Source organism: Hemitrygon akajei, chromosome 3 (genome assembly GCF_048418815.1).
Source record: "Hemitrygon akajei chromosome 3, sHemAka1.3, whole genome shotgun sequence".
In the NCBI taxonomy this organism is placed as follows: Eukaryota; Metazoa; Chordata; class Chondrichthyes; order Myliobatiformes; family Dasyatidae; genus Hemitrygon; species Hemitrygon akajei.
The window spans coordinates 134,637,736-134,661,615 of NC_133126.1; the positions used below are offsets into that span (position 1 = coordinate 134,637,736).

Sequence of the window (23,880 nt, forward strand, 5' to 3'; positions counted from 1 at the left end):
TAAATCAATTGTATCTATTAAATAGATTAAAAACATGCAAAAACAGAAATACTGTATAATAAAAAAAATTGTGAGGTAGTGTCCAAAGATTCAATGTCCACTCAGGAATTAGATGGCAGAGGGGAAGAAGCTGTTCTTGAATCGCTGAGTGTGTGCCTTCAGGCTTCTGTATCTTCTAACTGACGGTAACAGTAAGAAAAGGGCATGCCCTGGGAAATAATGGACGCTGCTTTTCTGAGACAACGCTCCTTGAAGATGGTTTGGGTACTTTGTAGGCTAATGCTCACGATGGAGCTGACTAAATTTACAACCCTCTGCAGCTTCTTTCAGTCCTGTGCAGTAGCCCCTCCATACCAGATGCAGCCTGTCAGAATGCTCTTCAGTGTACAACTATAGAAGTTTTTGAGTATATTTGTTGACATGCCAAATCTCTTCAAACTCCTCATGAAGTATAGCTGCTGTTTTGTCTTCTTTATAATGGCATCAGTATGTTGGGACCAGGTTAGATCTTAAGAGATGTTGACACCCAGGAACTTGATGCTGCTCACTCTCTCCACTTCTGATCCCTCCATGAGGATTGGTATGTTTTCCTTCATCTTACACTTCCTGAAGTCCAAAATCAGCTCTTTCGTCTTACTGACGTTGAGTGTCAGATTGTTGCTGCTGCATCACTCCACAAGTTGGCATATCTCACTCCTGTATGCACTATCGTCACCACCTGAGATCCTATCAACAATGGTTGTATCATCAGCAAATTAACAGATGATATTTGAGCTATGCCTAGCCACACAGGCATGTGTATGTATAGAGCAGTGGGCTAAGCATACACCTCTCAGGTGTGCCAGTGTTGATCATCAGCAAGGAGATGATATCACCAATCCCCACTGATTGTGGTGTTCTGGTTAGGAAGTCGAGGATCCAATTGCAGAGGGAGGTACAGAGGCCCAAGGTTCTGCAACTTCTCAAACAGGATTGTGGGAATGATGGTATTAAATGCTGAGCTATAGTCGATGAACAGCATCCTTTGAGATTGTGTCTGCCATTGACCTATTGTGGCAACAGGCAAATTGCAATGAGTCCAGGTCCTTGCTGAGGCAGGTGTTCAGTCTAGTCACAACCAACCTTTCAAAGCATTTCATCACTGTCGATGTCAGCGCTACCAGGGGATAGTCATTAAGGCAGCCCATATTAGTCTTCTTAGGCACTGATATAATTGTTGCCTTTTTGAAGCAAGTGGGAACTTCCACACGTAGCAGTGAGAGGTTGAAAATATCCTTGAATGTTCCCGCTTGTTGGTTGGCACAGGTTTTCATAGCCTTTCCAGGTACTGCATCAGGACGTTCCACCTTGCGAGGGTTCACTCTCTTTAAAGACAGCCTAACACTGGCCTCTGAGACGGAGATCACAGGGTCATCAGGTGCAGCAGGGATCTTCACAACTGTAGTTGTGTTCTCCTTTTCAAAGTGTGGATAGAAGGCGTTGAGTTCATCTGGTAGTGAAGCATCGCTGCCATTCATGCTATTGGGTTTTGCTTTGTAGGAAGTAATATCTTGCAGACCCTGCCTGAGTTCCGGCATCCGATGTCCACACCACCTGCTCCACACCAGTTTCACCTTGCCCCCCACCTTCTTACTCCAACTCATCTTTTTTTCTCCAGTTCTGATTAAAGGTCTCGGCTTGAAATGTTGACTGCACTCTTTTCCATGGATGCTGCCCGGGCTGCTGAGTTGTTCAGGCATTTTGAGTGTTGCTTGGATTTCCAGCTCTGCAGATTTTCTCTTGTTTTTGTTATCACTCCTGGCATTTAGCCCTCAAAGAAGGACAAGCAAGACTTGTCGCTTCACTGTTTAGTCATCTACTGTATCTGACGCTCTCTGTGCAGCCTCGTCTCCAGAGAAACCCCATGTACATTGGAGGACTGCTCTGACCACCTTCATGCCATCTGCCACAATAGGCAGGATTTCCCAGAAGTCACTCATTTCAATTCTACTTCTCACTCCCATTCTGACACATAGGTCCATGACCACCTCTACCTCAACAACGAGGTCACTCTCATGTTGAAGGAGCAACTCCTCATATTCTGCCTTCAACATGAACATTTCTTTACAGTAATTTCTTCCCACTCCCTCTTCTTCTTCTTCCATTCCCCATTCCAGCTCACCCCATTCTAACCCCTTCTCTTCTCAACTGCCTATCACCTCCCTCTGGTGCCCTTCTTCCTTCCTTTTCTCCTATGGTCCATTCTTCTCTATCAGATTCCTTCTTCTTCAGCCCTTTACATCTATCACCTCCCATCTTCTCACTTTATCACTCCTCCCCAACCCACCCAACCTTGCCCCTTTCCTGGTTTCACCCATCACCTATCATCTTATTCTAGCTTCTTCTTCTTCCCAGTCCTGATGAGGGGTCTCAGCCCAAAACATCTACTGTTTATTCCCCTCCATAGATGCTACCTGACCTGCAGAGGTCCTCCAGCATCTTGTGTGTGTTATTCAAGACACATTACTGTTACACTTTAAATGTTTCCAAGGAGTAAATAAAAAATGCAGAAACTGACTTTAAACAGCAGCAATTTTATCTTTCTATATGGCCTTCAGCAGCAACTTAAAATGAGTTTAAAGTCCTGCCTTTGCATAGCATAGCAAAAAATATCTATTTTGATTCAAATATATTAAAATGCAACACTCATCAAAATAAGTTAGTTCAATGGAGAAATTTTCAATCTCTTTATTTTCTATTGTAGCAATTCTTTAAAGTCAAATTCAGCATTAAGATAATAGAAATATAAATTTATAATTAATAATTATCGAATCCAAGATACGGACAAGAGCTTAAGCAGCAAAAGCACACCCCAAACTCTGTAGACAAGTAGCCTTCTCCTATTCATTACTGAAATTTTAAGAGAACTTCAGCATTACAAATGAGCTCTGAAATTACCTGACAAACAACTGGGGCCTGTCAACAGCTTATTTTCTCATTTTTGCAGTGAACCATTATCACCAGTAATAACATATTGCAACAAACGGGTCTTTTATGAGAAAGCTGATTAAAAACAACTTTTGGCCCATCCCTTTGGCATGTTAAATATGTACTTTAATTTGCACAACTATATCAACACAGTGGCCATTCAACTCGTCTACTGTGTGATTTGGCTCTACTTACAACCATTTGGAAAACAGAGCAATAATTGTAATTTAACTGCAACTATGGCACATAAATCAGATAGACTTAAAAACAAAACTAATTCTAGATGTAACATTCTTAAAAGATGAATCTACTGTTGTATTACATGATAATAATCTTCCATTGCTGCATTTAACAATTTCGAGCAAATTTTTGGATGGAGTTTATAGAAAGAGTTCATAGTTCTGAACGTCGTGCATTTGAAGCTACAGGGGAGCAAGTAGTCTGAGAAGCACAATTTAGCTGAGTTTTCAAATTTATTCTGATAATCCAGTTAAGGCAGTTCTAAATTTTGTAAAAATATTTCACATTTCTCTAGCTGAGGTATATAACCACTTCAATGTAATGGCCATTCTATGGCCTGCTAAAATAAACACATACAATTCAATACAGGGGATTTTCCATTGCAGTGCCTTTTTTTTTAACCAATTATAATATGCACCTCAGACCAACAAATAGTATCCTTCCACTCTACAGTCATTAAATATACAGTATGCTTAAAACTCCATGTTAGCTTCTTGGATGCAGAGATTCTTTTGTAAGCTCCTTTGAGAATAAAGACCAGACCTACTGATATTGAAATAAAAACAGTACACATGCACATCAAATAAAGTTGTAACTTATGAAGTACAATAAAACTACAAATGATCTGAGGAAAGTGACTAACTGGATAGCTCTTTCTTTCAAAGAGTCATGGGTATAATCATGGCCTCCTGTGCAGCCATATCACTGAGTTTAAATTAAGTGCTTCAACCCCATCACGTTGGGTTTGGAAACTGTGTATATTTGCAGAATGGATTCCACTTTAAGCAGCAATGTTTAAACTTAAAAATCGCATGCTGAAGCAACTGCACTTAAGTAATATGAGAAATTGATTAAATATGGATATACTGCACATTCCAAAATGTGGTACTATTTTGGGTACATATGTTTGCTGAATTTGCGATTGTATGACTGTGCATCAAAAGCTGCACACTTCAAGATCATAATAGATACTAAGCAGTAATAAATTGTATGTTATTTTATGACCTAATAAAACAATGATAAAAATGGTTTCTAAACAAAAGGATTAACTACACCAATGCAAATTAATTTGGCAATACACATTGCTGCTAGTATGTGGAGGTGAACAGTAAATCCAGGGACTTGATGACAATGTGGGGTGATAAACATTTAGATTAATGTAGGGTAAGTGTAAATGGGTGACTGACAGTATAGACTTGCTAGGCTGAAGGGCTTGTTTCTGTGCTGAATCTCACTAGGATTCCATGTCAGCTGGAAGAAAAAGATGGAACAGAAAAACTTATGGAATCAAGTTGGACTTACTACTAGAAACAATTTTGAAACTAAGACAAGAAAGACTTACTACAGGATAATGGAGAAAGCTCCAAAAAGCCCAAAGTAAACATGAATACATTTAATCATTACATAATTGTTAATACCATAGTTTCCAGAAGATTAACAGAATTGGAAACAAGTTCCAAAGAATTATTTTAATGCACTAACTCACCTTTCTTCCCAACTTTGCGATCTATGTATTTCACGAACCCCTCGACCGAAACCCACTTCCCCTTCATCAAAACTTCTTTGGTAAAAACCACCTTCACCTCGTCCTCGACCTGAAGAATTTTTTAATAGAATTTAGGATTATACTGTATAGTGCAGAATTTCCAAGTTTCGTGTTGTGCTATCCATGATATGTTTAAATAGGTTTCTCAATGCTGTCGATTCTCCAGTAAATACACAGGGAAATTATTAAGTATGGAACTGATATACTGCACAAAGAATTGTTGTAAACTGTTAAGTTCCTGAACTGGTGACAGAACAAATTTCAGCCCTTATGGATGAAAATTTTAAGGATCAGAAAGGTATTGGATTAAATTTTAAATTTCATCTACAGTAACTCTATGCAGACAAATGCAATGTAGCCCACGATAGATTTGAAATCTTATCAGAGACTTCAGAAATAGAAAAATAAACTTCACACAAAGTGCTCTCAGAGATAATTGGAAAATCTGATGTATTTTTTCAATAACTGCTAATTTTTCAGATTAGCAACTGAATTACCTATTCTCGCTTTCATATTAATTCTAATGCTTACCTTAATTCCACTAAGGGTTCCATGATCACCAACCCATTTCCAGTAAATCATCTTCTGCGAATAAAGCCTTTCCACCATTTTATTTTAGAGATACAACCAGAATAGGCCCTTCCAGCCCAACAAGCCACACCACTCAGCAATCCGCCTATGTAACCCTAGCTTAATCATGGGATAATTTACAATGACCAATTAATCTACTAGTCTGTACATCTTTGGAAAGTAGAAGGAAACAGGAGCACCCAGAGGAAACCCATGTCCTCACAGAAAAGACGAACAAACTTCTTACAGACAGCATCAGCATTAAACTCCGATTCCCAAGTTATAATAGTGTCGCGTTAACCACTGTAACCGTGGGTCAATGCGGGATCTTACTAGATGATGCACATATGGACATGCAAAAACAGAAAGCCTTGATTCCTAGTCTCTTACATCCACACATTCAGAGAACCAAGTAGCAGAGGACAATTTTGCACCACTTTTACGCCTAGAGATACTAATATCAATCTTCCTTCATTGATAAGTTAAGTCACTCGAAGTAGGTGATATCACGTAGAATCCTTCTGCTGGATTATTTCTGTTCTAAGTCACAATAACAGACAATCAGCCTAAATTAATAACAAACAATTGTACTTTTCATGTCTTTATTGAACATATTATTTATTCACAGTCTAGGCTGGAAAAAGTATGTGAACCCTTGTATTTAACAACTGGTAGAACCTCCTTTACCAACAATCTGGAGCAGAAATAGTGCTACTTAAAAATCTTGTTGTCACTTGCCTCAATCCTACTGGGGCACAGTCTACTATTGCACTAGAACATCAAGTGCTATTTATTTCCAAACTCCTTCACATCAAGCATTTATTGTCAAACACTGAGCAATTACAAAACTAATTATGTGCAATTTACATCAGCTTTGAGGGGAACAAAGGGAATAACCACTACAGTGTACCTCTGCTGGGAGTCAGTTGTATAGAGATAAATCATGGAACCACGACCTTCAACCCGCTGAGCCCACATCAACCTTAAATCACCTATTTATACTACCGTAGATTCCGGACTACAGAGCGCACCTGATTATTAGCCGCAGGCTCTAATTTTAGAAATAAAATCAATTTTTTAATTGTAAAGGCCGCACCGGATTTTAGGCCGCACCGCTACTTTTAAATATACATACGTATCGGTAACACAAATTACGTTGCATATACTTTTTTACTGAACAGCACGAACAACATTCCAATATCTCCTAGCGACTGGTAAAAATATATATATTGCAGCCTACCAGGAAAAGTTATTGATCGACTTTAACTTAAAAGCAGCGTTTTCGATCGGGTCTAATCGGGTCTGACGCTTGCGCAATGCGATCGGGTCTAATCGGGTCTGACGCTTGCGCATTGCGATCGGGTCTAATCGGGTCTGACACGCTTGCGCAATACGATCGGGTCTAATCGGGTCTGACGCTTGCGCAATGCGATCGGGTCTAATCGGGTCTGACGCTTGCGCATTGCGATCGGGTCTAATCGGGTCTGACGCTTGTGCAATGCGCTCGGGTCTAATCGGGTCTGACGCTTGCGCATTGCGATCGGGTCTAATCGGGTCTGACACGCTTGCGCAATGCGATCGGGTCTAATCGGGTCTGACGCTTGCGCAATGCGATCGGGTCTAATCGGGTCTGACGCTTGCGCAATGCGCTCGGGTCTAATCGGGTCTGACGCTTGCGCAATGCGATCGGGTCTAATCGGGTCTGACGCTTGCGCATTGCGATCGGGTCTAATCGGGTCTGACGCTTGCGCAATGCGCTCGGGTCTAATCGGGTCTGACGCTTGCGCATTGCGATCGGGTCTAATCGGGTCTGACGCGCTCGGGTCTTGCTTCGAGTATTTTCCATGTTGATGAGGGTGAGTACAAATGACTGATTTACAATAATTTAATTGTGAAAGTGCGCTTGATTTATCGTACAATTTCATTGGACCTCTGTGAACTACTCATCAATTTTATTGGTCTACTGTTACGAGGCAAAATGTTTACGAGGCGGCATGAAAAAAAAACCATGTATTAGCTGCTCTGGATTATAGGCCGCAGAGTTCAAAGCTGTTCAAAATGTGGGAAAAAAGTAGCGGCTTATAATCCGGAATCTACGGTAATCCCTTTAAAATAAATTCTCTACTCAAATAGTTCAATATAAATTTATTATCAAAGTAGAGTCGGCCCTCCTTATCCGCGGAGGATTGGTTCCGAGACCCCCCCCCGTGGATACCAAAACTCGCAGATGCTCAAGTCCCTTATTTAACCCGAATCAGTGCGGTGGTCTTTAGGACCCAGCGGAACCCCGGACTTTATTTAACATGCTCAGAGCAGCGGGCATTAGGACCCTGCGTAGCTCTGAATCCGCGGTGTTTCCGTTCACGAAAATAATCACAAACGCGATTGAAAATAAGGTGGAAGTAATAAAGCAATCGGAAAGAGGTGAAACACCATTGGTCATTGGAAAAGCGCTAGGCTACAGTCGGTCAATGATCGGAACAATTTTAATGGAGCATCTGAAAGGCCCTGCCCCGATGAAAGCTACAATTATTACTGAGCAACACAGTGGTGTAAGTATTGAAATACGTATGTTTCTTAAGTGCTTTATATGCATAGAAAGATAAAATTGTACTATATACTAAAAAAAACATTTGACTAACTGATGCTAAATAATACCGGATGTACCTGTTCCGACCTCAAATCCGACTTAAAGACGGACTCAGGAATGGAACTCATTCATAACCTGGGGACTGCCTGTACTTTTAAGTCACTTCTAGATTACTTATAATACCTAATACAATGTAAATGCTATGTAAATAGTTGTTGTATTGTATTGTTTAGGGATTAATGACAAGAAAAAATAGTCTGTACATGCTCAAGCAACGAGTGCTGGAGAGACAACTTCCGGCTTTTCCCAATCCGTGGTTGGTTGAATCCGTGCATGCAGAATCCACGGATAAGGAGGGCTGGCTGTACATACATGTCACTATATTCAACGCAGAGATTCATTTTCTTGCGGGCATACTCAATAGATCCATAACCAGAATAAAAATCAATGAAAGACCACACCAATTATACCAGTGCCTAAGAATAATAATGTGAGCTGCCATAATGACGATCGCCCGGTAGCACTCACATCTACAGCGATGAAATACTTTAAGAGGTTGCTCATGACGAGTCTGAACTCCTGCCTCAGCATGGACCTGGACCCACTGCAATTTGCCTATCACCACAATAGATCAACGGCAGATGCAATGTCAATGGCTCTTCACACAGCTTTAGATCACCTGGAGAATAAATGGTGGATGGTGTTCATCGACTATAGCTCAGTATTTAACCCCATCATTCCCACAATTCTGATTGAGAACTTAGAGAACCTGGGTCTCTGTATCTCCCTCTGTAATTGGATCCTCGACTTCCGAACTAGAAAACCACAATCTGTGTAGATTAGTGATAACATGTCCTCCTTATTGATTATCAACACGGGTGCACCTCAGGCGTGTGTGCTTAGCCCACTGCTCTACTCTCTCTATACCCACGAGTGTGTGGCTAGGCATAGCTCAAATACCATCTATAAATTTGCTGATGATACAACCATTGTTATTAGAATCTCAGATGGAGACAAGAGGGCGTACAGGAACAAGATAGGCCAACTAGTGGAGTGGTGCCTCAGCAACAACCTTGCATTCAACATCAGTTAAGAAGAAAGAGCTGATTGTGGACTTCAGGAAGATTAAGATGAAGGAACACATACCAATCCTCACAGAGGAATCAGAAGTGGAGAGAGTGTGCAGTTTCAAGTTCCTGGGTGTCAAGATCTCTGGAGACCTAACCCAGGTCCCAACATAACAATGCAGTTACAAAAAAGGCAAGACAGCGACTATACTTCATTAGGAGTTTGAAGAGATTTGGTATGTTGACAAATACACTCAAAAACTTTTAAAGATGTACCATGGAGAGCATTCTGATTCTGACAGACTCCATCACAGTCTGGTATGGGGGGTGGGCAGGGGGGGGCTACTGCACAGGACCGAAAGAAACTGCAGAGGGTTGTAAATTTAGCTGGCTGCATCTTGGGTACAAGCCTACAAAGTACCCAGGACATCTTCAAGGAGCGGTGTCTCAGAAAGGCAGTGTCCATTATTCAGGACCTTCAGCACCCAGGGCATGCACTTTTCTCATTGTTACCATCAGTTAGGAGGTACAGAAGGCACACACTGAGCGATTCAGGAACAGCTTCTTCCCCTCTGCCATATGATTCCTAAATGGACATTGAACCCATGAGCACTACCTCACTTTTTTAATAGACGTTTGTTTTTTCCACGATTTTAAGTCTATTCAATACAAATATACTGTCTGGCCTCTGTTGATACACCTGCCCCCCCCCCCCCTTACCCCACTCCCATCTATAATTTTAGTCTGGCTCTCTTTCTCTCTCTCCCCCCCCCCCCCACTATAATCTCCCCCCAGCCCTACCTTTCTTTCTCTTTTATTTCCTATAATTCTCCATCTTCCCCCTAGCCCATTTCCCTTCAGCCTATCACTTCCCAGCTCTCTACTTCATCCGTCCCCCCCACTTCTTATCCCCCCTCGACCATCCCATGTTACTTCACTCCTGATGAAGGGTTTTGGCCCAAAACATCATCACTACCTCCTCCCATAGATGCTGTCTGGCCTGCTGAGTTCTGCCAGCATTTTGTGTTTTTATAAATATACTGTAATTGATTTACTTATTATTATTGTTTTATTTTTTCTTCTATATTATGTATTGCATTGAACTGCTGCTGCTAAGTTGACAAATTTCACAAAACATACCGGTGATAATAAACCTGATTCTGATTAATGAAAGACCACACCAACGTGGGCGTTCATCCCGTGTGCAAGAAACAACAAACTGTGCCAATACAAACAGAAAGAAATAAAACAATAAATAAGCAATAAAAATTGAAAACATGAGATGAAGAGCCCTTAAAAAATGTGATCATAGATTATGGGAACATTTCAATGATGGGGTAAATAAAATTGAATGAAGTTATCCCCTTTGGTTCAAGAGCCTGATCGTTGAGGGGCAATAACTGTTCCTGAACAAGGTGGTGGTGGTTCCTGTGGCTCCAGTACCTTCTTACTGATGGCAGCAGCGAGAAAAGAGCATGTCCTGGGTGGAGGTGGTCCTGGATGATGCCTTGTGACAACACTTGATGTAGATATGCTAGATGCTGGGGGAGGGCTTTACCTGCAATGGACTGGGCCATATCCACTACTTTTTGTAGGATTTTCTGTTCATGGGCATTGGTGTTTCTGTACAAGGCTGAAATGCAGCCAGTCAATATTCTCCACTACATATCTATAGAGGTTTGTCAAAATCATGCCAAATCCTTGCAAATTCCTAAGGAGGTAGAGGTGCTATTGTGCTTCCTCTGTAATTGCACTTATGTGCTGGGACCAGGACAAATCCTCCAAAATAATGACACCGAGGAACTTAAGGTTGCTGACCCTCTCTATCTCTAAACCCCTGTGAAGAACTGGCTCATGGACCTCTGGTTTCTTTCTCCTGAAATCAGTAATCAGCTCTTTGGTTTTGCTGACATTGTTATTATGTCACCATTCAGCCAGATTTTCAATCTCTTTCCTATTTGCCAACTCATCACCACCTTTGATTCTGCCTATAACAGTGGTGTCATATACAAACCTGAATGTGGCAATAGAGCTGTCTTTAGCTTTACAATCAAAACTGTAATGTGAGTAGGGCAGGGGGCTAACCTTGTGATGCACCGATGCTGATGGAGATTGTGGAGATGTTTTTGCTAATCCAAACTGACTGGGGTCTGCAAGTGAGGAGATAGAGGATCCAACTGTATAAGATATTGAGGCCAACATCTTGAAGCTTATTGATTAGTTTTGAGGGGATGATGGCATTGAAATCAATAAAGAACATCCCAAAGTATGAACCTTTGCTATCCAGATATTCCAGAGCCAAGTGAAGAGCCAATGAGATGGTATCAGCTATGGACCTGTTGCTTCAGTAGGCAAATTGGAGCAGATCCAAGTCACTTCCCAAGCAGGAGTTGGTATGTTTCATCACTAACCTCTCAAAACATATGACTGTGGATGCAAGTGCTACTGGGTGGGGACACGTTAACACGCTCTTCTTAGGAACTGGTATATTTGAAGCCCACTTGAAGCAGGTGGGTACCTCAGACTGCTAAATTGATAGGCTGAAAATTTCAGTGAACATTCCACAGCCCATCGATCAACACAGGTTTTTAAGTACTTGTCTAGGTACCCCATCTGGGCTGGATATTTTCATGGGTTTACCCTTCTGAAGGCTGCTCACATGTCAACTTCAGAAACTGAAATCACAACATCATAGAGTCCGAATTGCCACTTCGCCCATGAGATGGCTTTCTGGAGATCGTATCTAGAACTCTGGTAGCTTTCTTGGTCACCAGACTTGAATGCATCTGAACTGGCCCCTCAAGATTGCAGATTTCATGGTTGGGGAGGACTGAAAGCTTTTGCTCTTTAGCATCTCCCTGTATGCAGAGAGAAGGAGGACAGTAAAGTGATCAGATTTAACAAAATTCAGGCTGGGCATGGAAAGATGGTAATTGGGCATGGTTTTCTTTAAACAATCCTGGTTGAAGTCCCTGTCTATAATTTGAAATACATTGAGATGTTTGGAGATGGCATCATGCAGTATCTCAAGTGCTTGACTATAGTCGGCCACTGGTGGTATGTAAACTGCAGTCAGGATTATGGAGGATGAATCTAGTATAGCAGAAATACATTCAAAACAGTTTCAGAGGGAAATGGAGGAATGGGAATAATGAGAATGTTCTCAGAGCCAGCATGTGTTTAATCAGACTTTTCTCAATGCTATTAAGAAAAATCTGAGACAATAGAACAAAAAAAGAATTTTCCAATGCAGTGATATATGGAGGTTGCGAAGTTGCTACTGTAGTCTGTTCTCAAGCTCCATAGAACAGATGGCATTTGACTTTTAGCCGTTCAAGGTCAAGGGAACACGAGTTCAACAAAACCACCACATCAGAGCACTACCGTCAGTTTATCATGAAGCACACACCTCCACATTTTCCCTTTTTCAAATCAGCATTCCAGTCCATTCTGTAAATCAAGAAGCCTATGGGTCTGACTGCTGCACCTGGCATGCTGGAAGAAAGCCGCCCCTCGCTCAAAGACAGAACAGAGCAAACTCTTATTGCCCTCCAATATAGCAATCTTGCCCTCAGCTCCTCAATTTTGCTCTCCAATAACTGCACACTTGCTAACAAGATGCGGAGTAGAGGGGACCACATCCCTCTGCTTTTCAGATTGGCTTGGAGTCTCACGCCCTCCTGCCTCCCTGCCGGCCATGGCATTGAACCTTTGTCTGCTTAAAGGTGCCGTACCTGCTTGGTCTGTCGAGTCCATCAGAAGAATGTGAAATCTGTAGCTCATTAAATTGATTTAAAAGTACATTGTTTAAAGAGAAATTACATGCTTCAGATTGCCATGAGAGTAAATCAAAAGTATATTTAGAAATATGGTACACAGCCTGCAGAACGTTGCCATGGTTCACCAGCACCATCTTGCCACACACATCAGGTGGCAAAAACTCAATACCCAACAATTGTGCAGACATGGTCAAGAATTTCAGTTGCTGTTCAGACCAAACATCAGAATGGGGAAGAAATGCGATCTAGGTGACCTTGACTGTGAAATGGTTGTTGGTGCCAGACAGGGTGATTTGAGTATCTCAGAAACTGCTGATCTCCTAGGATTTCCACACATAACAGTCTGAACAGCTTACAGAAAACAGCACAAAAAACTGGGGGGAAAATCCAGTGAGCAGGTGCTCTGTAGTGAAAATGCCTTGTTAATGAGAGAGATCAGAGGAGAATGGCCTGACTGGTTCAAGCTGACAGGAAGGGGACAGTAACTGAAATAAACATGCTTCGTAACAGCAGTGTGCAGAAGAGCATCTCTGAATGCCCAACACTTTAAAACTTGAAGTGGATGGACAACAACAGAAGATCACAGCAGGTTCCACTCCTCTACCTAATAAAGTGGCCACTGGGAGTATACTTCCTATGAATGCAGCTTTTCATCGAGCTCTCAGATCACCACTAGTATATTCTTTTGCTTTTATCGCTGCAGCTTTATTTGCTTAAGTTGATCTCTGCAGGAAGGAGCAGATCACTATCACATATGCACTGGCTTCAGGTCTTTCCTCAAATGCTTGGCAGCACAACATACCCAGCAGGACAACCTGAGGGATACATGATAAGAGGCCACTGACTGGAGAATTCTTCTTTCTGCAGTCTCCAAAAGTTCATCAGTGTAATTTCTACTCATGGGCCTTCCAACCTGACAAGATACTATTTCCCCTACAAAGCTGAACAAATCTTTCGTCCACTTTAACACAGTGTTGGGGATGTACTGGTTTCCTATTTCTGTTTGATCCCTGAACAGGCAAACAATACAATTTAATCAGAAAGCTTCTCAAAGTATTGCGCAGGGAGTAGTATCATCTTTGCACATGCATTACCAAGTATTCCTTGAATAACAACAAGCTACTTTCAAAAGGCACTGTTTTGCAATGCTCTGTGGTGCATGACAAAATCTTTAGCCACAAAATACAAGAGAAAAAGATTCTGGAAATCAAATAAAAGGACTACTGGAAAACACTCAGCAGGTCAGACAGCATTTGTAGTTAAGAAAAGCAAGAGGCAACACTTCAAGCCAGTTCCTTGCTAGAACTGGGAAAGAGAAAAAAAAAAGTTAGCATCAAGAAATACACTTTTTAAAAAAAAATAAAACAGTACTCGAAAAAAACAAACTCACAATCTTTGATCTTTCAAAGATCGAAATTAACAAAAAGTTGTTAGAATTTTACCCACAAATTATCACAATTCTTTCAACTGAAAATGTCCATTAAATCTAGTACAGGTTTCCACTGCTATTCAAAGGTAGAGCGTTCCTATGAAACGGTTTGTAAGCCAGAATGTCGTAAAGTGAAGAAGCAATTACCATTTATTTACATGGAAAAAATTTGTGAGCGTTCGCGGACCCAAAAAATAACCTACCAAATCATACCAAATAACACATAAAACATAAAATAACAGTCACATATACTAAAAGCAGGAATGATCTGATAAATACACAGCCTATATAAAGTAGGAATACTTTTCTGCAATCATTGCAGCACTGTCCACCGTAGCGAAAACCTCACGCAAGACCTCGGACCGTTCGCTACTGTGTTGTTTCGATTATTATCCTTTCCGCTTCATCAGCTTTTCATCTGTCAGTTCTTGGTCATGAAATGCCAAAACCTCTTCATCATCATCTTCATCAACTTCCACAAACCCTTAGTCAAACTCACTATGTCCTTACTTCGTTCACCACGACTGAAACGCTTAATTATGTCTAGTTTTACACTGTGTAACACCCTTACGTACTCTTTTAGGCTTTTTCAATACCTTAGAACTCATCTTGCTAACGGATGCACAAAATAAATCAACATAAAGCACAGATGCTCACAGGCACATGTTTAAGTAATGCCGGCTAGAATGCCGTTCCAGGGGAGGAGCTTGGATGCTCAGGGCGTGCACTGCCTTTTTTCATAACAGTGAAAACACCTTCTGTAAGCGAAAACAAGTAACTAATGTAAGTCTTTTGTAACAGTGAGGTGTCATAAAGCGAACGTTCGAAAAACGGGGGACACCTGTACAACAGAAATAAATACATTCAAAACCATTTCAGCGGAAAATAAATGGGGGAAGGGAATAATGAGAATGCTTTCAGAGCCAGCATGGATTTAATCAGCCTTTTCTCAATGTTGTAAGCAAAAAAATAAAGACAATAGAGCAAACAAAAGAATTTTCCAGTGCCATGATATATTGGGGTTGCAAAGTTGCTTCAGAAGTCTGGCCTCAAGCTCTGACAAACACAAAACAGATTTCTGATCCACCTTCAGAGTGGTTAGCCTAAGCAACTGGTCATGATCTACGCTCATGATTTCTACTCTGCAGATATACAGAAGCTTCCATTTGTGCCTCTAAAAGGTCTTATGGCTTTATTCTTTTGAGGGGCTTTGGATTTAACTGTCACCCAGAAGACAAAATCTCCTAACAGAATAGTACTCCCTCCGTAATGTGTTCAACTCTCCAGGTTTGCAAACACACATTTCAGAAATGAATACTGCCAATGAGTCAAAGTTTACAAGGTTACAGTTTTCTTTTCAATGCTTTAAAAATCCAGTTAGCAGTTTCTAAAACTATAAATGATGAATGCTTGTTTTAATGTGAATTGTCTATGTTCTGCAAGTTATCTCAATGGTGACACAGTGGTATTACATTAGTACTGCACGTGAAAAGTTCAATATACATTCAATTCTAAACCAGTACAAAAGGTCTGAGGAAAAAAATTGTAAAGACCACAAGACACAACAGCAAAATTAAGTCTTTCGACCCATTGAGTCTGCTCCACCATTCAATTGTGGCTGATTTAATTTCCCTCAAGCGCATTCTCTTGCTTTCTTCCCATAGTTTTTGATGCCCTTACTAATCAAGAACCTATCAACCTGCTCTTCAAATATATCCAATGATTTGGTCTCCACAGCTGTCTGTGGCAATGAATTCCACAGATTCACTATCCTTTGGCTAAAGAAATTCCTCCTTAGCTCTGTTCTAAAGATACATTCTTCTATTCTGAGGCTGTGCCCACTGGTTGACTCCCCTTAGTATTGGAAACATCATCTCCACATACATTCTAATCCGTTCAATATTCTATATGTTTCAATGAGATTCTCCCCACCCCCCCTTCTTCTAAACTCCAATGAGTACAGGACAGAGCTGTCAAATGCTCCTCATGTATTTCTTGCCTTCCCAGGATCATTCTCATGTACCTCCTCTGAACGCTCTCTAATGCCAGCACATCTTTTCCCAGATAAGGGGCCCAAAACTGCACACAATACTCCCAAGTACACCCTTTTAAAGCCTCAGCATTACATCCCTGCTTTTAAGATGGCATATTAAGGTATGTACAGAGAAGCTAGATGAATATCTTAAGCTTTCCTGTTGGTATCTTATTCCCTTTAGGTTTTCCATATTATCCTGGAATCACACAATGCCATAACAATCAACCACTAGGCAGTTATAACTAATACAGCCAATTCCTACATTTTCTTTTTGATAGGAGAGGAAGAAATTGTAGAACAGATATCAAGATATAAGCTAACATAAAAGAATGTTACAAAACAACAAATGATAAGAATCCAAAAGTGGACAAATGAGTCTGCAGGGATATTGAAGATAAGAAATGAGATGGAGAATGGACATGCCCACTTCACAAATTAATGTGGGAGGTATGACTAATTGGGGTGGCATGGTAGTGTAGTGGTTATCATGGCATTATCACAGGACCGGCAATTCAGATTCAATTCCTCCTGTCTAATAAGGAGTTTGTATGTGCTCTCCATGACCGCATGGGTGCTTTGGTTTCAGCCCACATTCAAAAAATATATGGGTTAGTAGGTTAGTTGTCAAATGGGTGTATCTGGGAAGTATGGGTTCATTGGGCTATAAAGGCCTGTTCCTGTGCTGTATCTCTAAATAAATTAAAACATTTTAAAAATACTGAATAAGAATCAAGTCCCACCACCCATAGTAGACATCTTTTTGTTTTACTTGATGACTCTAATGCCCTGTGGAATGTAGGATAAAGAAACAAGGGAATTGTATGTATTGAGAATAATGTCATTTTAATCTTTTTAACCCCTAAACTAACTGATCCATTAAATGCTTTTGACAAGACACAGATAAACTACTACTATATTGACAGAAAAAAATCTGCAGAAATAAATGTAATCATTCACTTTCTACTAGTATTTGAGTACATGCTATTACGACAAATATTAAGAAATAATGGGTGCCTACTATAATATTTATTCAACGCATATCATTCTGGTATTTTCTGGAAACAAGTACTAAAAGAACAAAGCAATTTTCTGTAAAGTTTTTATTGGACTCAGAAATTCAAAAACTTCAGGTACTCAACTTTTCCTGGAGCAATCAATGTGAATAGCAAGTGCAGTTAAATTAACAATTACCCAGCAGTTCATATACGAGTGTGAAATAAAATATTGCTAACGATTGCTTGCTTAAAGCATTTTTATTTTTGATGGGCAAACAACATAATCAAATATTTTACACAGATAAACATACAGAAAATGCTGCAGGAACTCAGCAAGTCAGGCAGCATCTATAGAGGGAAATAAACAGTCAACATTTCAGTCCAAAATCCTTTTTCAGAACTGGAAAGGAAGGGGGCGGAAGCCAGAATAAAATGATGGGAAGAGGGGAAGGAGTATAAGCTGACAGGAGAAGCCAGTTAAGCAGGAAGGTGAGTGGGTGGGAGAGGAGGGGAAATGAAGTGGGAAGCTGGGAGGTGATAGCTGGAAAAAGTAAATGGTTTAAAAAGGAATCAGATACAAGAGTGGATCACAGGAGCAAGGAAAGGAGGAAAGGCACCAGAGGCAATTGATGGCTGGGTGAGGAAATATGTGAGAGGGAATCCAGAATGGCGAATGAAAAAAGAGAGAAGGGGAGGGAGAAGAATTACTGGAAGTCTGAAAAAAAATCGATGTTCATGCCATCAGATTAGAGGTTACCCAGACAGAATATAAGGTGTTGCTCCTCCAACCTAAAAGTGGCCTCATCATAGCAGTAGAGGCCATAGACCAAAATAATGGAATGAAAATTAAAGTAGAATTAAAATGGGTGGTCACCAGGAAATCCGGACTGTTGTGGCAGATGGAGCAAACACACTCAATGAAACAGTCTCCAATCTACATCAGGTCTCTCTGAAGTAGAGGCCACATCAAGGGTATCAGAAACAACAGGTGATCCTGAGACTTGAAGGGCTGGAAGGACTGTTTGGGCCCTGAATGATAAGGGAGTAAGTTTGGGGTAGATATTGCACATGTCACACCTGCAGGAATAAGTGCCAGGGGAAAGATCAGCAGGAGGAATGGATAAGGGAGTCACATAATAAACAATCCTTACTGAATGTGGAGGGGAGGAAAGCACCAACATCAACTTCCCCAACTTCCAGTAATTTGTCCCTTAGCCTTGCCATTCTCTCTTTTTACATTACTCATTCTGGTTACCCTCTCTCATCTCTCCTCACCTGCCCATCGCTTTCCTCTAGTTCCTCCCTTTCTTCCAGAGTCACTGTTCCTCCTTCAGCCTGTTATCTCTTCCATTTATCCCCTCCTGGCTTTTTACATCATCGCTCCACCTACCCACCTTCTTCCTCACTTGGTCTCACCCATCAACCTTCTGGCTTGCACTCCTCCTTCCCCTCCTCCACCATCTTATTCTAGCTTTTGTCCCTTCCTTTAAGGTCCCGATGAAGGGTCTCAGCCTGAAATGACAACTGTTTATTCCCCTCCATAGGTGCTGCCTGACTTAACGAGGTCCTCCAGCATTTTGTGCATTGCTCAAGATTTCTAGCATCTGCAATATCTCGCGTTTAAAACAGATAAGCTAATTGTATGAAAAAAAGCTGCACAATTATTACCCACACACTAAATGTGTAACATTTTTTTGGGGGGGGACATACATAATTAAAATGAAAAATAAAACTTAATAAAAATCAGAAACTTATTGACAGTTGTCTCATTTTCTTTCCAAATATTTTGTGCATCAGATGAGCTAATGCATAGTGTCCAAAAGCATTTCACACCTGCCTAAGCCTTATTTCAAGGATTTTCCTGTCAACTGACAAAAACTCTACTCATCCAAGTCCTGACAATTATTCCCCATTCAATCCCCATGTCCCTTCCTGGCAACACGTAACCTCAATCACTACGTGACATGGTTAGACTTGCATGGTATCTTTGTCTCTGCAAATGTGAAACAGGCAATCACTGTTTAGTAATAGACACTGCAGAAATTTCTAGCAGCATTCCCTCAAAAAAATAGGTTCACCAACCACATACTAACAGTTTAGCAAATCTAATCCCCATTGTTCAATTTTCTGAGCAAAAACAACTATGAAATTGACATGGATACAAATGGATAATGAGCATTTTGGTTGAGTTACCCACTTGTGGAGTTTAATCAGGTCACTTTACATGGTAGGGCCCATGATGTAATTCAGGCATTAAATATTAGGAGTTGGACATAAAAAAGGCTGCTAAATTACAACTGAAAATAACCAGTAAACAAGCAGGTAAACAACCTTTGTAGCGTAAGACAGGTCTCTTGGAAAGGTACGGTAGTATAGTGGTTAGTACAATGCTTTACAGTTGTGGTCGCCAACTGGTCAATCGTGATCAACCGGTCATCTTTGAGACTTTCCAAGTAGATCCCGAAAAAAAAAAGAAAAGTAAATACACAAATACAGCATGCCTGATAAACCTTTTCATGCAAATATGTAGTAACTTCTACTTTGAAAAAGGACCACTCGACAACTTCATGCCCAAAAGGAACAACTTTATCTAGGACGGTAAAACGATATTCGCATTGTTACGCCTGTGCCCCAACTCTGAGGGGCCGAAGGGTACAAAGTAGCCCCCTCCTTTTTGAGAATCGCAAGATCGCTATTAATTCAGGTCAGGAGACCCAGGAAATGAGAGAAAGACACGCAGAATCCACAAGGGGTTTGGAATGTCCTGGCCCCTCAGCGATACAAAGCCACGGGAAACGGCCATTGTCTCTTGGAGATGGAATTGTGTATTGAGCACTGTGCTATTCATCGAAGCCCTCAAGGAATGAGCAACGTGGGCTGGTTGGGGGATGGCATCATCCCAACCTGATTGACATCTGAGACCCCGTGAGTAAGGATAAAAGAGGGTCTGGGGAACAACCCCTTCAGACGCACCAGAAGAAACGCTAGAAATCCCGTGACAGCGTAATAGCGACAGCCGGTGGAAAGCCCACGTGCGTCCTTTTCCATTTGCCTCGGAATTGGTGGGCCTCACCACGGAAGAACGGCTTTAGCTAAAAAGGAGAAACCAGCCCCAACGACATTTCGAAGGATCGACATCATAAAAAGGAAAAACGGGCAAGTTCTAAAAAAATCCGTCTCTCTCTCTCTCCACCCAAAAGCTGCAGCCTGAATGAACTTGAGTGACTTTTATACTTCCATCGGACAATACATTATCCCCTAGACAAGGATAGAGCTATTTCTTGTTGATTATTATTATACCCGCGCTTTTAGATTTAGTATTGACGATGTATATTATCTGTATGTTTGCATTGATATTATTTTTGTGTATTTTTACTAATAAATACTGTTAAAAATAGTACCATCAGACTTCAACGGACCTCTCTATCTTTGCTGGTAAGTGACCCAGTTACGGGGTACGTAACAGCATACAGAGGTTTTCACTAATGCGCACCGGGCAGAAAAGACTGGAAGGAAAACCCCACAACCCCAGAAACAATCTCTCTTTACAAACAGTTTCCGTAGCGGGAGTATTGCTATATTACCATCATCTTAATTGGTACTAATTTATATTTATAATGCTCACATTACAATACTTCTCTCCCTTTAAATTCCAACGTTCCCCAAATGTAAAAGAAATGGGAAACAAAAACAGTGATGTCATTAGCTTGTGTACCCCTGAAACTTATACTAGTGTCTCAGCAACAGTTTACCAATACCAGGAAAGTTGAGGAGCCCAGCAAACATCCTCTCAGAGGACGTGGATTAACAAGTATTAAAGAACTTGTCACTCTGTGAATATTTTTCATGATAGTTCGATGAATCCCTGGATGTAATGCGAACAGCTCAGCTTGTTGTATTTGTCAGAATGGCTTTCTAGGATTTTACAACAAAGGAGGATTTCCTCACTGTTATGCACTTAAAGGAGAGAACGAGAGGTGAGGATATTTACAATGAGTTTTTTAAAAATGTCTGTGAAAATGGCATCCCTATTCATAAACTGAAGGCAATTCCTACTGATGGGGCCCCAGCATTAAGTATGTGCGCATTGGTTTTCATAGCACTGTGCCGTAATGACCCTGATTTTCTAGACTTCCTGGATTATCACTGTGTGATTCATCAGCAGCCCTTGGCTGGGAAGGTCATGGACTTTTCTCACGTAATGACACTGGTGGTCAAACTGATAAACTCGATTCGAGCAAAACTGCTTCAGCACCGCTTATTCAAGGTGTCATTGGATGAGCTTGATGCCGCTATGGCCTGCTTGATATGCTAGTTACAGCGTTTTCTTGGTTGAATTAATTTGAAAGTTTGACAAAAGCATTTTATGTAATTAAAATACAATTAGCCGTAATAAAGGGCCTCAAGTTGGAAGTACAATCTGAGGTGTTTTTCCTCTAAACGATTTAGTAGGTCGATCTTGCCTTTCACTAAGGCCGAGGTAGGGATCTTGGGCTTAAAAAGGTTGGTGACCACTACTTTACAGTATCAGCGACCTGGATTCAATTCTCACCACTGTCTGTAAGGAGTTTGTACATTCTCCCTATGACCGTACAGGTTTACTGCAGATGCTCCGGTTTCCTCCCACAGACCAAAGATATACTGGTTGGTAGGTTAGTTGGTCATTAGAACTGTCCCATGATTAAGCTCGGAATAAATTCGGGGATTGCTCGGCAGCACAGCTCGAAGAGCCAGAAGGGGCTATTCCACGATATTTTCAACAAAATAAAAGTGAGAATAAAAAAAATCAGAAAGGGAGTCAATACACAACAGAGATTACAAGAAAACTTGTGTCCTATGATTTTCTCCAATTAAGAAAACCCCTCATTCAGTAAACTGTGAAGAACAAATTAGGCTACACCAGTATACTGGTGTAGCCTAAACCTTTCACTGAACTAGTATTCTAATTTTAACACCCCCCAAACTTAGCAATGAACATGCTTTTCTCCCGGATTTTCTTTTCTAAATCAAACTATCCTTGAGACCGACCTGAATCCTATCACAACCATTATCATCAAGTTTCCCTTCCTGGCACTCATGCTGAGTGCTATTACTCCTTTCTCTCATGAACAATGCCCTTCTCCTTCAAGTACTCCCTCATCACTCCTCTCATTTAACAAAGGCAGCGACTGCCTCAGTCCTTGTAAATTATTTCCGTTTTTTTCCCTCACCTCGAATGTACTGCAACTTCAAGTACATTTTTTTCCCAAATTTGCTTGAATGATTCACCCCAATCACATTTACATGCATGCCACGATATCAAATCACCAGTTACCTGTCATGAATGACACTGATTATGACGTAGTTAATCTATTCTTTCTCATTCTTCTCAACCACATTTAGTCTGCAACTCAGCTGAACACAAAATACCCTCCCTAACCTCTTCCCACCATTATCCAGCTGGGTATAACTCCACTCATTCAACTCTTGTCACAAAAATCCAAAAATGGTCTCTCTTTCTTCACTAAAGTATAACCTCAAACCTATCTATATTTATATTCTGTATCCTGTTCACATCAAATTCATACAATAAAGGTTCAACCTGCAAATGTCTTTACATTTTCAGATGTTACAATTGATACAACATGTTATAAACAACACTAGGGCATATTCTAAACTTGGAGTATACAGCAAAATATTAGACCATAAGGCCAGAAGACTTAAGAGCAGAAGTAGGCCATTTGGCCCATCAAGTCTGCTCCACCATTCAATCATGGCTGATCCTTTTGTCCCCTCCTCCCGCTCACTATCTGGCCTCCTCCCTGTAAGCTTTGATGCTATGGCCAATCAAGAACCTATCAGTCTTTGCCTTAAATACACCCAACGACCTGGCCTCCACAGCTGGCTGTGGTAACAAATTCAACACCCACTGGCCAAAGAAATTTCTCCACATCTGTTTTGAATGGATGTCTCTCTATACTGAGGCTGTGCCCTGTCCAGGCCTTTCCGCATCTACTCTCTCTAGGCCTTCAGCATTCAAAAGGTTTCATGAGATTCCCTCCATCCTTCTAAACAACTCTTTCATTTCCAGAATAATCCTTGTGAATCACCTCTAAACCCTCTCCAATGCCAGCAAATCTTTTCTGGAGCCCAAAACTGTTCACAATACTCAAGGTGGGGCCTCACCAGTGCTTTATAAAGCCTCAGCATCACATCCCCGCTCTTATATTCCAGACCTTTTGAAATGAATGCTAACATGGCATTTGTCTTCTTCACCATTCACTCAGCCTGCAAGTTAACCTTGAGGGTCTTCTGCAAAAAGATTCCCAAGTCCCTTTGCATCTTAGATTTTTGGATTCTATCCCCACTTAGGAAATAGTCTGCACATTTATTTATTCTACCAAAGTGCCTGACCATGCATTTTCCAACATTGTATTTCATTTGCCACTTTCTTGTCCATTTTCCTAATCCAAGTCCTTCTTCATCCTTCCTGTTTCCTCAACACTCTCTGCCCCTCCACCAATCTTCATATCATCTGCAAACTTAGCAAAAAAGCCATCTATTCTATCATCTAAATAACTGATATACAGCATAAAAAGAAATGGTGCCAACGCCGACCCCTGTGAAACACCACTAGTCACTGGCAGCCAATCAGAAAAGAATCCCTTTATTCCCACTCACTG

The 23,880-nt window shown here is 41.0% G+C and overlaps 1 protein-coding gene across 3 annotated transcripts in view; it reads right to left on the bottom strand.

Annotated features, from left to right (window-relative positions):
* gigyf2 (GRB10 interacting GYF protein 2) overlaps window positions 1-23,880 on the bottom strand; it is a 160,757-nt gene that overhangs the window by 108,552 nt on the left and 28,325 nt on the right. For all 3 annotated transcript variants that reach the window (XM_073040855.1, XM_073040853.1, XM_073040852.1), the window contains exon 6: window positions 4,694-4,802. In XM_073040855.1, coding sequence (XP_072896956.1) covers window positions 4,694-4,802 — 109 coding nt within the window. The remainder of the gene's footprint in view (window positions 1-4,693; window positions 4,803-23,880) is intronic.